At 34.0% G+C, this 16428-nt stretch overlaps 1 protein-coding gene across 8 annotated transcripts in view; it reads right to left on the bottom strand.

Annotated features, from left to right (window-relative positions):
• The window catches only part of Not3 (CCR4-associated factor Not3), a 33818-nt gene extending 19113 nt beyond the window's left edge, over positions 1-14705 (bottom strand). For all 8 annotated transcript variants that reach the window (XM_085945001.1, XM_085944995.1, XM_085945000.1 and 5 more), the window contains exons 1-4: positions 14338-14705; positions 13596-13828; positions 3397-3552; positions 2051-2230 (exon numbers count right to left, since the gene is read on the bottom strand). In XM_085945001.1, the coding sequence (XP_085801127.1) occupies positions 2051-2230; positions 3397-3552; positions 13596-13828; positions 14338-14362 (594 nt within the window). In that variant the 5' untranslated portion in view covers positions 14363-14705. The remainder of the gene's footprint in view (positions 1-2050; positions 2231-3396; positions 3553-13595; positions 13829-14337) is intronic.
• Between the last annotated feature and the right edge of the window lie 1723 nt (positions 14706-16428).

Below are 16428 nucleotides of genomic sequence, written 5' to 3'. Positions count from 1 at the left end.
TCCTGTTATGAAGCTTTGTCTCACAGGTTCGAATCCCACGTCTGCTAGATTCAAATTGTGTTTTTGGAACGAGTTGCATGGATCTAATATTTTGACCAAATGACGTACCATTTCTCATGAAAAAAACTGTTAAAAACCTCATCATCATCCATGCCGGCATATATAGCCAATGCTGATATGTGAATGGTACATTGTAATTTTAGCTCCTAAGCGGAGCATGATATGCACCATAGGATAACGTGAGGCTGGTAGTTTCAAGGAAAACTTCATTTTTACTTTGTTCTCAATGTTTTTCGTGATTCTGTAAGTACTTTTCTATAATATGTATATTCATAAAATATCAAATCCAATTCGGTTTTGTTAGTTAAGGGTATACTTCAGCTGAGGCATGATCTAAAAAGATTGTGCAAACGACGCGTGCAGAACAAAACATAATTTGTCCTAAAAATTCAACATGCATCCATTTAATGTCATGTTTATTGTTATATCGTCGCCGTAGATGTCAAGGGAGCCAGTCCACAAAATCATATTGCTAAGAAACAGGCACCCAAAGATTTTGTGTGACAAAGAAAAGTAACATTTTTTTATTGAACGTTTTTGTTTTTAAAGATATAACGGTGAAATTTTCAACATAGAATATACTTTGTGGTGTTATCTTTTTATTATTTTGTATAAATAACTAAAAAAAAATAGTATCTTAGAAGTTATGTGTGTTATATCCCTTGACCACTGAATATTGAAATGTACAAAAAATGTAGTCAAAAGAGTTTTGTGGCTTAAATCCATTGACCACTGCATCTTTGATGATTTTAAAATGCTTTTGTGTACTTTACTCATTTTCGCCAAATTTGTGGCTTGGCTCCCTTGACATCTACGGCGACGATATTAGAATAATAATAGTATATTCATTGACATGTTTTCTTTTTCAAGTAAATGGGTAATGTCATTTAGTCATCTTTACACGATTTAAGAATATATTCCTCTGACGCCGTCACAAAACAAATTGACGTGTTCACAGCTCGCTATCGCTCTCCGATTGGCAACGAGTCCAAAATTTCGTCGCACCGATTGTTGAAAATTATTTGCCATTTCACTGAAGTATGCTCTTAAATAGAATTAAACCGGAGGTTGATTGCAAAGTCGAAGTTCATCGGGTGTCATTTTTTATATTTTGTGACAAACTTTAAACATGATTTTTTATTAATTTAAATGACTTTAAGGACAATTTATTTTGCTATTAGTATATTTTATGTGCAGTCTTTTACCTTTCATGTGCTCGATGGTTTTTTGCAATTTGAATATGTAGATTACAGACTTAGAAACCGACAGTCTCACATAACCTAGGATGGCGGTTATATTAACAGGATTTTTTTCAAGAGGTATTTAATCATTCACAGAATTCATCGGGTCCTTGCTCAGGCAAATACACGTTAATAAAACAACATATCATCGGTCTATCTTTTAATCCTCATAAACCGAAAACAACTTTTCTTCAGAACTAATTGTTTTAATATTGAATTTTGAATTTAAAAAAAACAAACTGCAAAAATAAGAATGATTGCTGGTATTTACGAGGCATGCAGACTTTACTTTTGTACAAAATCTGTACTAAACTAATTTTAAGCAAAACAGGAATTAGGTCTCCGGCTCCGAGGTACAGATAAATGTTGTGATTAAATGTGTTATGGATGCAAGTATCTTACTAAGAGATAACTCTAGCCTAGTTAATAAAATCTCATTTCCAACCGAAATGGAATTTGACTTTTACAAGATAGACTGACGAAATGCTTTTTGTCAGACATGGGATTGCGACCCGCATCCAAAGCTTCGGAGACGTGCACTCTGCCTCTACCCCACCGTGGAGTTAATATGTAGCATTTCAAATATAGTGGGAGTTATTAAAAGTGAGAGGAATTTATAAATCGTGTTATAGATATTATTTTCTACATTTCATATTAGGTTAAATAAAATTAAGGATTATTAACGCTACAAGGGAAATATATTAATCGCAATGTGCTTAATCTAGTTATAAATAAGTCGAAGAAAATACCTTATCTACTTCTACGGACATATTGTCGAGCATTCTCAGGAGCGTCTCCAACTTTTTAATATGAAATCGATGTTTCTCCAATTTATTTTTAAGTTCCTCCATTCGATCCTGTTTGTCTTTATCTAGCCTCTTCTTCTTACTGACTAGAAACGATTCTATTTCAGATTCAAACTGGTCAACCTGGAATTTTAAAAAAATACATATATTATTAATCTAAAAGCATACTACTCTCCCGTCTCAATAATATTGCCAATGATTCGAACATTCCTATGTTTTTATAAAGAAGTACATATATCTTCATACCAGGATGGAATTGCATGGAAAAGACAACACTTCTAGAAATAAAATAAGTTGACATCAGAACGAGGCAGTTACTAAAAAAATGCTACATGTCCTTTAAATATCATAAATCCCGATAATTCATATTTTCTTGTAAATTTTCTCCACGTGCATATGTAGTAAAAAAAAAAAAAAGAGATTTTGAATGGTAATAATAGTCTGTATACATTTGAAAATTGTGCTTGCGCGATGGTACATATTTTTAAGTTGGTAAACTTTTAATCCAAGAAAAATATTTTTATTTGCCGATTATCAACTTTTATTTTGTGCCCTCCATGGGGAAAAGATTGCCAACTTCTGATCTAGATTATTGAGGTCTGCATACTTAAGGATCTATTTTATATCCATTAAAGCATTATACCATCTTTATTTTTTCAGTTTAGTTATACAGCACAGCTAACCATGTTTATAAATCGCTCATTAGTCCTTTCTATGCCGCAATTAGTTAATTGATAGTAATTAACATAAGAATTAGTGTAATTAGGGCGTCCAAAGACGCTTTGGGCACTTAACCGGTTAAACAATTGAAACATGCCAATTTTCTGTACCTACTTACTTCAGTATTTAGGCTAAAAACAAAGTTTAGGCAGAACACACTACACTATTTGCCTTACCACATATAAGGCAAATACCGTTAAAATGGCTTCGCAGCAGTGAATTCCATGCTTACTTTCCAATTCATTCCATCCTATTATAATTCATTTCTGTCACCGAGAGCTTCCAAAAACTTTCTGTCGCACTCAGATGCCAGCTGATTCATCAAAAGCATTTTTTATAGACTTCCAATTCTATCCATCAGCAATTTAATACTTGGCATAGCACAGGTTTGTGATGGAATAGATATAATTCTGGTTAACTTAGCTATGTTTTAAAAATCAATGGGATGGATAAAACGTCACTAAATTCAGACAGATTTTCAGTACCATAAGTGATTTGACTTTGGCACATTCACATATGAACCACCTTGTTTTATTTCTTATCAAAAATACGAGTATCGGATTGTTTACCTGGAGATTGAGGGCGTCTATTGAAGTAACGAGCCAACACGAGATTTCCTCCTTTTCCCTCTGCGCGGGATCAAGCTTCTGCGCCGCGCCAAGACCTTCTTTTGAATACGCTTTTGTCTTTGTTTCTCGTTCAACCACTTTGAACCTTTCCATTTGCTGAAAAAAACAAAGGAACAACATTAACTCCTGATATTCCTATTCTAACATTTCACTTAACATCAAAAAAAGAGCTAATTGTGATAAATATATCACATTAATCACGTTAAGTATTCTGGCGGTTAATTACTTAAAAAAGTTAACCGTCTAAACCGTCAAAAAGTGATATTTTTTAACAGTCCCTTTCTTGGCCGTGCTAACTTTGAGAATGAGACAAAATATGTCAATTTTACATATTGAGACGCAAGATCCGACTGTTTTATTGCAATCGCAATGACATGACTAATAAAATTGTAGGTTATGTTGATATGTCTGACGTGTCAATACAAAATTCAGCTCATTACCGACTAGATAGCGCTGGGTCGGCTTTATCCGCTTGTGTTCAGTCTTATCCGCTTGGGTTCGGTAGCACTAACACATCCGAATTTGACTGACATGTCTACCAATCTAAATTTTCGCCGTATTACGAATTAGAGATAGCCGCCACTAACCGTATAGTGTAAAGAATACCTTCCATGCTAATTTGGACGAATGAAAATAACGGAAACGTGCTGAAGTGATAACGATAAGAACATATGAGAAATAATGATTAAAATATGAAATAATCTTTTCAACAGATTCGGTGTCTACTTGGTAGTACTACATGATAATTTATAAAATTTGACAAAAAAAGGTGGCATTCACCACATACAAAAATTGTTTTACAACACGGGTTTCCCCCACATAGCAAACTTTATCAAGAACTCGAAGTGATACAAATTTTATAAAAGGTATAGGTAACCTAATTAAAGCAGGAATAAATAATAAATATATAACACTGAGATACACCATCTTATTATAACAGATAAAATCCTGTGTGTGAGAGGCGAAGGGAGATAAGTCTACAATGCTATTCATTTTTCAGGAGCACCAAAAGAGGATCGAGTTTTGCACAACTTTGTGACTTGTCTCCCTTTTCCTTTCATACACAGAATTCTCCCTAACAACAAACAGTGCAATGATAGGTATATTATAATCACATAAACGTCGATATCAAAAATAATTTCGAACTATCTTTTATCAACCTGTTATCTGCTGCAATTTACTCTCGACATTGTAATAAATAATTGGGTTAACTTGAAAAGAACACTAACCTAGCGAGGGTTGAGTGTTTTGTACAGGACTTCGAACCGGAACTGAACCGAAAACCGGAAAAACTGTTATTTTTGTCAGAATGAAAAAAAATATTTTTTTGGTTTGATACACACGCATTAACATGATCTTACTCCCCACATCAGTTATCGTTCAGTTGTCGTGATGCACTCGACATAATTCTCATAATTTATAACATATTATTTTAAAAATTTATGGCTACGGCCATGCAGTGCAGCATAACCATTGGTTTCAGAGCGTGGCGCCAGGCTATCATAAAAGTACCATAAAATGTTCTAAATTATGTTAGAAAATATTTTAACACAAATAAAAAAATTTATGATCAACCGGTTCTATGCCCTCAGCGAATTATCTCGCTCTATGAGGCCGTGATCAACAAGCCGCACATACAAATTTCACGAATTATCTCGTCCGACTTTAAACTCAAATTACTAGCCACTGTCGATTGATTTGCATAATCTGAAAAATTAAACACACAGTGACACCTGTTTGAATAATTATGAAATACTAAGCCACAAATCATCGGTATTACAGCGATTGTAGTAAGAGATTCTCTCTACATTCATCTCACAAAGCGACCCTGCGCGAAGCCGGGTACTTCAGCTAGTAGATTTATAAATATTTCTTCAACATTATTTGCTATTCGACTTAACGATGATTCTGGAAATAACTAAAATATGATGTGGATATTAACGGCAATACAAAATATTTATGAACCTGTATGACATAACTTTACATCGCAGAACGTAAAATATTAAGCAAATTTATCATTTCGTCGCTGTAGGATTGGTTTCCCGAATAGACCAAATGTTCAGGAGACGAAAAACAAATTTCATAATCCTATATTTAAATACATGGAGATATTTAAATTGTTATTTTTACAGCATATGAATGATGTATTCATTACCATTACAAAGTAATTTAAAGAAAGGGATGGTTCTCGTCCAATTAGATACAAAAATACATTCTGCATTAAGAGGTCGATTTCGACAAAAACAGATATTCGGTAAACCAATCCTATAGCGACGATTTATTAACCATATAAAATTAAAATTACCAAGATCGCTTGTAAAGATAGCCCCCTCTCGCATGGTCACAAGCAAGTGCATTTCTTGCATCACTTGCATCCTGCTCACACCTGTCACTTTGCTTGTGAGCTAACTAGGATAGGTTTAGTGAGTGAGAAGCGGAAAAACTGCAATGTTGATACGAACAAAAAGAAATCAAGGACTCATAAACTTCACACGATCAAGACAAAGATGGAAATACGTTCTGATAGCGGTGAATCTTTTGTATCAATCGGACGTTTGTATGATACAAACAGGTCTACGATATGTTGTGATAATTGTGGAAATATATCTTTAAAGATTGTTTCCAAAAGACACGGCATAATTATGGATGAAATGGAAAAATCTTTGTCATCATGGGTCGGTGACCAACATCAAAAAGATGTCCCTCTGAGTATTTCAATTATTCAAGTGAAGGCTCTTAGTTTGCACAAAGATTGGAAGGCTAGATTAAAAAAAGATTCTAACACGATTTTTCAAGCAAGTAACAGTTGGTTTAACAATTTTAAAATGAGGTTTTCTTTTCATAATATTAAATTCACTGGAGAATCGGCCGATGCGGATAAACATGCTGCAAATCCTCATTATCCAAAATTATTGAAGATGGAGAATATTCCTCTAGCCAAATATTTAATGTAGATGAGACAGGTTTATTTCAGAAAAAAAATGCCTAGACGTATATTCTTATCTAAGGAAGAATCAGTTGCCCCAGGGCATAAACCTTCTAAAAACCGATTGAAATTGCTTCTTGGTGGAAACTTAGCTGGTGATTTAAAACTGAAGCCAATGTTAATTTATCAAGCAGAAAATCCTAGAGCATTGAAAGGGAAAGATAAAGAATTGCTTACAGTCATTTGGTAATCAAATAAAAAAGCCTGGGTTACTGCGGTAATATTTAAAGATTGGTTCACTTTACATTTCATGCCAGCAGTTAAGCAATATTGTAAAGTTAATAATTTACCATTTAAAATAAGAAAAAGAAGAGTGGCAAACAGTTAACTCTTGATAACTTTTTAAGGGAAATACCCGCAAACCCCACTTAAACATGTCTCTTAAACGCCTCTTAAACATCTTATATTTACTTGATAAATAAATATTTTAAAATACACACAATTTAAATATTTTTTTACTTCCCTCTACTTTCGAACATTTAACATTCGCACACACTTTCAGGAACTAATTATGTGCGAAAGTCGAGGTCCTCCTGTAATTGGATTTAAAACGGTATATTATCTTTGCATTTTCGATGAATTGTTATAAATCAGGCATGCAAGGGACAATGTCTAGTAAATTTATAGTACACTATATCATTTTTACGGTTGTGTTTTGAGACCTAAAAACAAACCAAAACCTGACTACTTAACTGTAACCAGAAAAAAGTAGGTTGTTAGTTAGGTTTGAGTCAGTTACACGTGCATGGATTTACTTCTGGCATCACGTATTATCACAACCATGACAAGAAAATGCAAGTGTAAACACGTATTATCGTGTAAGTTGCAAAATTGCATACATGGATCAAAAAAGTTCAACAATTTCTAAATTTTCACGCGATAGCTGGAACTTGTGAGATATCTGCACCTGCGCAGTAGAACGACAGTGGCAAACCTGCCAAAAAAATACGAACTACACTGCGCATAGCATTTTGACATTCACCATTTTCACAACCTATCAAATAGCACCATACAATGACAACAACGCGTCTCGCTTACGCTTGAAGAATGAGATTGACGAGACAGTCAGCACTTTTGCGTGTAAACAGTTATTATCGCGATAGTTTAATTTACATACTATCGGTGCCATTTGATTCATGCACGTGTACAGGCACTACAATAGCACATTTACACGTGCATGGATTTACTACTGGCAGTATGGGGTCTTATGACTGCTCCTCCGCCCTCGCTCGCCGCTGTCAGCTGTCAGACGCCATTTCTGAATTTTATTATAGTGTTGCTATCTTTTTGTCATCGAATTATAGTATTTCGGCAAAAATTATAGTACGCCTTGTCATCTGTTGAAAATGTATAGGTTTTTTGTTTTTCTCAAATAAAATAACGGAGAATTCGAGAAATTCCGATGCTCTTTTTTATTTAAACACCTCTTACGACCAAAAATGCAAACCAGCTAATTCAATTAATTCCATTTTAAATCAAGCCAAGGACTTTTTTTTACCTGTTTGAAGTATTTTTTTTTCTCCGTAAGAGAAATTTTCTTCAGTAAGAAATTGTGGTACTGTGCACCAATTTATAGTAGGGAAATATCGAAATCTTAGTTCTTTTGCAATATTTTTTAATGTCGAAATTAAATCGTTACATTGAAAACACATTTTTTCCGATATTCAAAATTGTGGTATTTTGGGCGTACTATACTTTTTTAACTCTTTTACTCCCAGCTGATTTAGCCTAGCATATGCGAAAACTCCCAAGCGTTTTTTGACAAAAAATCGTCGATTTAGTTTTTTTTAAATAACTAATTCTACACATGTTTTAAAAATTTGAAACTTTTTTTGTGTGTTCTCAATGGTGTATAAAGCAATAATAAGTAATAATATTGATAGTTTACATCAATAAAACAAAAGAAAAAAATAATGTATCAATATTTATTTAGAAATGAACGGATAAAACTATGTTTGAACAACAAAACAAGTGTGACAACATTTTTTTATTTATAATTGATTTATCAAATTTTATAATATAATCTATCCTTATGTAGTAACAGAAAAAAAAATAAACAAATTATTATTTATCTATGAAATAGAATTTTTATAAAGTAATCAAAAAAAATCGTATAGTGTCCAAGGTATTCAAGAATATTATTCAATTCACGAAATCGCAAGAGAATTCGATATAGTATCGACGACTAACTGATATGGAATGAAGTAATTTCAAAAAATAAGTCTCAAAGCACTAAATCATTTATAATAATATTTATATTCATGTATTTTTTCACCATCTTACCAAAAGTACAGTGGCATCCATTGTTAGTTCAAAAATTACAAACTTCATTTTGTAATGTGATATATGAATCATAAAACAACTAAAAGAAATATCAGAATTTAAAATGTGTCATAAAAATAATGTTTTATTATTTTTATGACCCTCTTTGGTCTCAAGTTCGACAGCAGAGCAATTATGACTTGTGAGTTAATAGGGTGTGACATATTTATAAATAAAGACACTAAAATAAATGTTACTCACACTCAACACACAGTGAATATAATGATTCGTCTACACGAGACGAAATATGACGGGAAAAAATTTGGAATAAATCGTAAATTTAGTTCCAAACTTTCGGCCGATGGATCGGCCCAGATGGAGTTTTCGCATAGGTATGGTGGGCCGAAATATCGGCCCCGTGGGAGTAAAAGGGTTAATACACGGACCAAAATTATAGTGCAAGTACTATAATTATAGTTCAGTTGGCAACACTGCATTGTTTATAATTCAGAAATGGCGTCTGACAGATGGCAGCGCGCGACGGCGGAGTACTAGTCACATGCACCGCAGTATGTATTATCGCGGCCATAATAAGAAAATGCATCGGTAACACATATTATCGTGCAAGTTGCAAAACAGCAAACATGAACGAATTTTCACACAATAGTTGCAACTTACACGATATCTGCACATGCGCAGTAGAAACATAATGATAAACCTGGCGGAAAAAAATGCGAACTACACCGCGGAAAGCATTATGATTAGGCTTAGAATTTTTAGGTGCTAAAAAATGAATAATAGGTACCTAAAATATGTAGATATAATTGGAAAATATGTTATTAAAATTTCATAATTATGTACTAAAAAACAAAAATAGGTGCTAAAAATTTAAGCACCCACGATGGCCGCGTGGCTTAAGCGCCGGTCTATAGTGTCGAGGGTCCCGGGTTCGAATCCTGGGTCTGGCAAAGTACACATATTGTTTTTCAATTTGTGTATGAGTCAGAGTATAGACCTAATAGGTTGAGCAAGTGGCTGACCAGTGGCGGCCGGTGGTCTTCAGAATAGCATTTTCTGGTAGTGCGCAATGGTTCTACCTCCTATAAAGAGAAGATATTCTTCTTTCACCCTGTCACGACCCAGCATTGGGGCATAGGGCGAGCACAAGTTCGCGCCACTTCCCTCGGTCCATCGCCAACTCTTGCGCCTCCCGCCATGTCAGACCTGCAGCACGTAGGTCGCTTTTGTGGCACCGCTGCAGGGTGAGGGAGGGCCGGCCATGGCGACGGAACCCTTTATGAGATTGACGAGAGGTCAGAGCTTTCAATACCTCTAACTATGCGGAGTGCAGGGATCACTGAAGGGATATTACTAGGACATTTCCAAAGAGTCACGATCTTCAACAATGAGAATACGAAAACGAAGATGATTTATTATACTTAATTGATTGTAATTATATGGTGTGAATCAAATTATAATTAAATTTATATCGTTTATCCAAATAAAGACTAATGTGTTACCATTCAAAATTATTTTTCTCGTTGCTAAAATTGAATAGAATATAATTGAAATTCAAGTCTTGAAGATGCTTACGTATATTTTGATTCTGATATGGATAGAGGCTCACTATACAACGTAGGTGGCTCAATAATTGGACATGATTTGCGTCAATGAGATAAATTTTGCCACACTTCAGAGTGTTTGAGTTTAAATAAAATATCTCCACTCGGTAGATATTTTAAGCCATGTCAACAACTGCTGGATCACCAATTTTCTTTCCTGGGCGAAGTGAAGATAGATTTGTTTTAAAAATCGTCATATTTTAAAAAAAAATCCTAATGTATATAATGTATTTTGTATGGCTGTCTAGGACGAGCTAAATGCATTCTCGCAATGTTATCGGAAGGTGAAAAAATCGGCGACGTAAAATAATGTTCTAAAGTGGAATGCACAGCGTCTGCCTCCATCATAGTGTGCTTTTTTTCTAAATACAACTGTTTTATCACATTATTGTGGGATTTTGCGAAATTGCTCAATGCACTCCCAAGAACCGTGTTCCTATTTCGATAATTACAACCGTCCGATATCATTACAATTTCTACGGTTTGTTTGTTAATTGGTTGGGCAATTTCCTTAAATAGTCAATAATGCAAGATGTGAATACATTGGCCGTTGAATTACCATCTGCTTCTTGCCAAGCATAAAGAATTACATCTGCATCATTTATAGAACATAGATGGTAAAGTTGTGAGGTTGAAGTTTTTCTTTGTAATATGCGGATGACGCTAATCTTCGCTATCTTCGGACATAGCAAAATACTAGCAGATCCATGGTAATAACCATTCTTTTCCTGTTGGCACTTTCTTTGGCTTCACCCTTGGCAACATGACATTTGTCCTTTTTCTTTATGTGTAATTCATAATCTTCTTCGTTTACATTGCCGAGCTTGAGTCCGAAATTGAGGTAAGTTGGAATACTGTCACCAGTTTGTGTACTCAAGTTTCGGATGAAACTACCCATACTCAGTATGTGTTTCCCAATAAACTTATTCCAAAAAACTTGTGATGACATCATCGCGAGTCGCTGTTCTGTGCACTTGCCAGTTGGTAGACTTTCAAAACTATTGACATAAAATCTGCGCGAACGAGATAGCACTTGAATATAGGTATATTGTAATTTATTAGTCTATTGCGTTCGAATGTATGAATAATAGGTCATAAATTTTGTGTCGCAGCACAGTGGTGAAATGACGCACAGGCTTAGGCTTGTTATATGACCGCTCAAAACATGTTTAAAATCAAAAAAACATCACTGTTATTCATTTTTGTTAACAAGAATATTGTAACCTAACAGAAAAACAACTCATAAATTTAAAATGTGTTTTAATGGGACTTTTCAACAAGCGGAGCTCAGCGTATTATTAGCGATTCTATTGAAGCCGATACACAGTCTGAGTACCCTGAGCCGATACGTATTTCAAATACTAATATGGAGTTGGTTTTAGTTTCAGTTGAGTATGAAACTTTTGTCATCTACGCACCCCAAACACTCTATATAGTATTCCAAATACTAGTAAGTATTTTGGAACAAGTTTCTATATAAGTATTTTAGGTATTTTATTCTAAGTATTTTTTTATACTGGTAGTAAGTATACTTAGTCTTCAAAATCGACTAGTTTTCCCATCTCTAGTGTCTGAAACATAGATTAGTGGATTGAAATTTTATCATGTAGTATTTTACTAAAAACATTACGATTAACGGCATCTAGATTCAAACACCGTTCTTTATAAATGTTATGCATATTCATAATGGATAGAAAATTTGACTCCATATCCTACTTTCTATTAGAAGAAACTCAGAAGTGGTTAGGTACTAAATATATTAATTAGTTTTGGCCATTTCCTGACGTTCTTGATTTTATCGTGTCGATGTCTCTTCGAAAATGATACTTCATGTACCTACACTGCTTAGGGTACTGTTTGTTTTCTATATAGTTATTTGGAAGACGTATTATATCATTAGGTTTTGTCCATCATTTATAAATATCTGCTTTTATGCCAAGTATGTCATGGAAAAAAATCTGACACACTTTGTATTTTTCTCCTTTTTCATTTGGAAGGTAACTGTCGTGCCTATCCTGTTTTTTTTAGGCACAAACATGATATTGTAACCCAATGATACTCAACCTTTTTTTTCTTCGGGCCAAATAATTATATTTGTAAAGCACCGCGGGCCGCATCACTACTGGTGTGACGAAAAAAATCATGAAACCCCACCTTTTTTACAAAACATTTTTGAGATTTTAAAAATTATGCATGTTTTTTAAATCAATCGTGTACAATAGCAACACTCTTATACCAGATCTGATGTGGACCATAATGACTATCCTCTTCGGGTGTCACTAACTGTGCATCAAAGTCAAAACGAATCTCAAGATATACGAAATTCTTGATAATAAATGTGTTTCGGGCCGCACATAAAAGCTTAAAGGGCCGCATATGGCCCTCGGGCCGCAGGTTGAGTATCGCTGTTGTAACCCATTGTTTTCTTATATTTCGAGTGCATACAAGACCTTGGACATACGACTTTTTCTCGGGCCATGATTTAATAGCCCAAAAGAATTAAAATATTTTTTTTATACTGTTCGTAAGAAACATTTCCGCAAAGTAAAGAATATTAATCGCTTTTAGTGGTCATAATATGACTAAACGGCATAAGCGTTCTTCGTTCTTTCGGTATATCTTCTGTTTTTTTCCCCTTCAACAACTCAAGACTTCAACAAGTCCAGTATATAGACATTATGCACTATTCTTTACTTTTAATGTCCAAATTACGTGTGTATTAAAACAAAAAGAAAGACGACATTGATGAATAATACATGGAAATCATAAAAATAACTTACTCCAAAGTATTTTTTCAATAATATCTAGAATAACAGCTTATTTATATCACGAAAAACACAAATCTAGCAATTGATAGTTTATCGGCGCAACGTTAGCATATAACTCATTAGCTCCAATGTGCTGAGTGCGTGCACAATAAAACCTCCGATGCGACGAGTCAGCACATCGGAGATTTTAGCACTTTTAAATATGAGACACATCACATTAGCGGTTCAGTTTTTCGAAAATAACTTTAAACCAAAAAGTCATAGCACATTGGAGGTTTTTGTCAACGATGCAGAAAAAATCGTAGAATATTTCTGCATTAAAAACCAATTTTCGTAAAAATGGCACATTGGAGGTTTATTTTGTGCAATGACGATATACTGTTTATTTACCCACTGCCTACTCTTAATTACATTTTTACACAACCCAGGTTGCTCCACGATAACCTACCTATAGTATTTCTATCTTATTTCGTTAATCATTGAACTAAAGGTCATAATTACCGTTTCTATAAGTTTCCTATAGTCATAGAGGGTGGTTTTGTCTTTAATCTCCCCAGAGGTAATCCACGACTTAATTTGGTCGCGTAGCCTCTGCAATTTTTTAATCTCTTTCTTAAGGTCCGCCTCGTATTTTTCCTTCTGATTAGCGTTAGTAGCATTATGTACCTTCTGCCAAATATCTTCGAATGTTTCCACCCCTTCCGTAACCTTTTTTAAGCACCGGTCTATTTCAGCTGAAAAAAAATATGAACATACTATTTAAAACAAAGCACTCAAATTACATGTCAATATCCGTTCTATATTTAAATATATTCAAAACAACATTTTAGTCAGTGAATCCATGAACAGTTAGGGCAAAAAGCAGGACAATAATACTTGATAGGAAATGTACTCATGAATATTAAAATTATTTTCTTCGGGTTGGAAAATATAAAAACTATTCGCACGAAAGAAGGCTCGAAGGTATGATTCGTAATATCAGTAGTAATCGAAGGATGGCATCCACATCGAATACATTTCACCTGACATTTTGACGCGAGTACAGAGCCACTGACAACACCTGCCAAATCGGAGAATTCTGTATTAAATCTTATACGACGACCGCGACAAGAAGTATAGGCGGGTGACGACACGGTGCAGGATTCGATCGAGGGATAAAATTGAGATAAAGTCATTACAAACGAGGTTCGGGCCGCAAAATATATAGGACATTCCTTAACCTGACAGCAACACATCATCTCACCTTGTAGTTTTCGAGTAGCGGCCATGGCTATGTACACATGTAGAGAAATAATTCACACATATCCCAAACATACAAATTATTTATATTTAAAAATGCACAAATTTATATTGATAAACAGATGAACTACACTCATCTGAAGCTTTGTTCATTCAAGATGGCTACCAATAACCGCTTACACTCAATAACCCGATACTTCCGAATAACAATGGAAATATAACATAGACGTATACTCTCTTGCTTGTTAATTCAGATAAAATACAGTTCTCTTGAATTTGCGATGGCTTAAAACGAAATTTGAAAGATTTAGACGCGAATTATCCACAAAAGTTATTTTCGAGTACGTCGCGTACACTCATCAAAGTGCGCAGGCGCATTAAATGCCATGTTTATTTATTCAGTACGCGCCAGGTGTTTTGAATTTGACAATTTCTTTTTATAACTAAGTATTAAACAGTATTTTATTTTATGTAAATGAGCTTTATATTTTGATGTTACGTGTGAATATTTTTCAGAGCAGTCAAACAATGCAATATAAAGACAAGGAATATCCGTGACAAACGAGTACGATTCATAAATAATTTGTTGAAAAAAATATTCGTTGTGAATAGCAATACCAAAAATCACTATTTTATGGCTATAAAATATAAATAAATGCAAAAAAGTTAGACGTTATAATTGCAATTTTTTCATTTCCTACCAAAGAGATTAATAAATCCAATCTTTTTGTTTCATCCCTATTAGGTACAGTAATAGGTAATAACTCTCATGCGTTTCACAAAATGTGAAATTAGTAACTGAATTATTTCTTTTTCGTCGTTACATTACATATAATTAAAAAGTTATTATTACAAAACCTCTAAATGCATTTTTTGTTGCCAATGTCCGCTTTAAAATAGATATAGGGAAGCTAGACTACAACATAATATTGTTTGTTATTAAATTAAGATGAACAAGTAAAAAAAACTAATTACCTATGTAGGTACCTTTATTCAAAATGCTAAATTAAAAACATTGTTGGTTGTTTTATTATGCAGCACGTATTTTAACATTTTTCTTAACGTTAAATCATATTACGCTCATTTAGGATTACGTTTTACCCAAAAAAATCATGTTTTATTAATATCTACATTATATTTATAATGCCTGAGCTCCATTGGTACGCAAGTCAGACGATTGTCTTCGAACTTTTTAACGTAGAGCACCCTAAGTGCTCGTCCGTGGTGGTTTGACGGGCGCGGGCAACTCAAACGTATGAACATGTTTCGACGTGTCCGTAGACAATGCGCGGGGACGGGTGTTCGCGCGTGTTGTTTTGGCGCGTCTAGCTCGACGCAGGCAAGATCGTACATGCGGCGGGCTATTCCCAAACTGCGCGCATAGAGGTGTCCGCACTGAATGGACGGGCGCCGACGCGGGAAACGAGCGAGTAGCGGGTGTCTCAAACCATCATGAGCTTACCGCGCGCGTCTGGTGTGTTTGTGGTATTATTTTCACAAAGCATAGATAGTGCGAAGTGATGTAAAGTAGGTATACGTTTTATAACTTTGCACTTTTTACTACACTGATACGCATCTTTGCCTTATTACGTCGCATAAAATTATATCAAATGACATTCACTTGTATTAATATAATATGTAGTATTAAATAAATATATATTATGTAAAAATAATATCTTTAAATTTCAATAATTCTTAACGCACATATAATATTGTATACTTATCTTACATATATTTATAAAGGTAAGTACATAAAAAATGTTTTTTTTTGTCTATAATTATTCATTATTCTTTCTCACTTATCTCTTTATCTAATTTCGCTGTATTTAAATTATAATATGATTAACTATAATTATTATAATTTATATGGAAACTTTGCTTGTTGCAATATCTTTTTCTAGTCTATTTTATACATATTTGTAGTCTATGTAACTGTTTATTTTCCTTAATAAAAAAATATAAACATAATAAAAATAAAATATATTAAGTAGGTACATCATTTCCATCCTAGAGCCGGGGTGCAAAGTTATGAAGCGTACATTCTACACCTACATTCACACCATATGAACCGAAAGGTCTTTTTTAAACTTAAACT

Source organism: Rhyacophila brunnea, unplaced genomic scaffold (genome assembly GCF_057557595.1).
Source record: "Rhyacophila brunnea isolate RB1 unplaced genomic scaffold, BYU_Rbru_1.0 scaffold_17, whole genome shotgun sequence".
Classification (NCBI taxonomy): domain Eukaryota; kingdom Metazoa; phylum Arthropoda; class Insecta; order Trichoptera; family Rhyacophilidae; genus Rhyacophila; species Rhyacophila brunnea.
The sequence above is the reverse complement of the archived record's forward strand: the minus strand, read 5'-3'. Positions and strand labels throughout refer to the sequence as shown.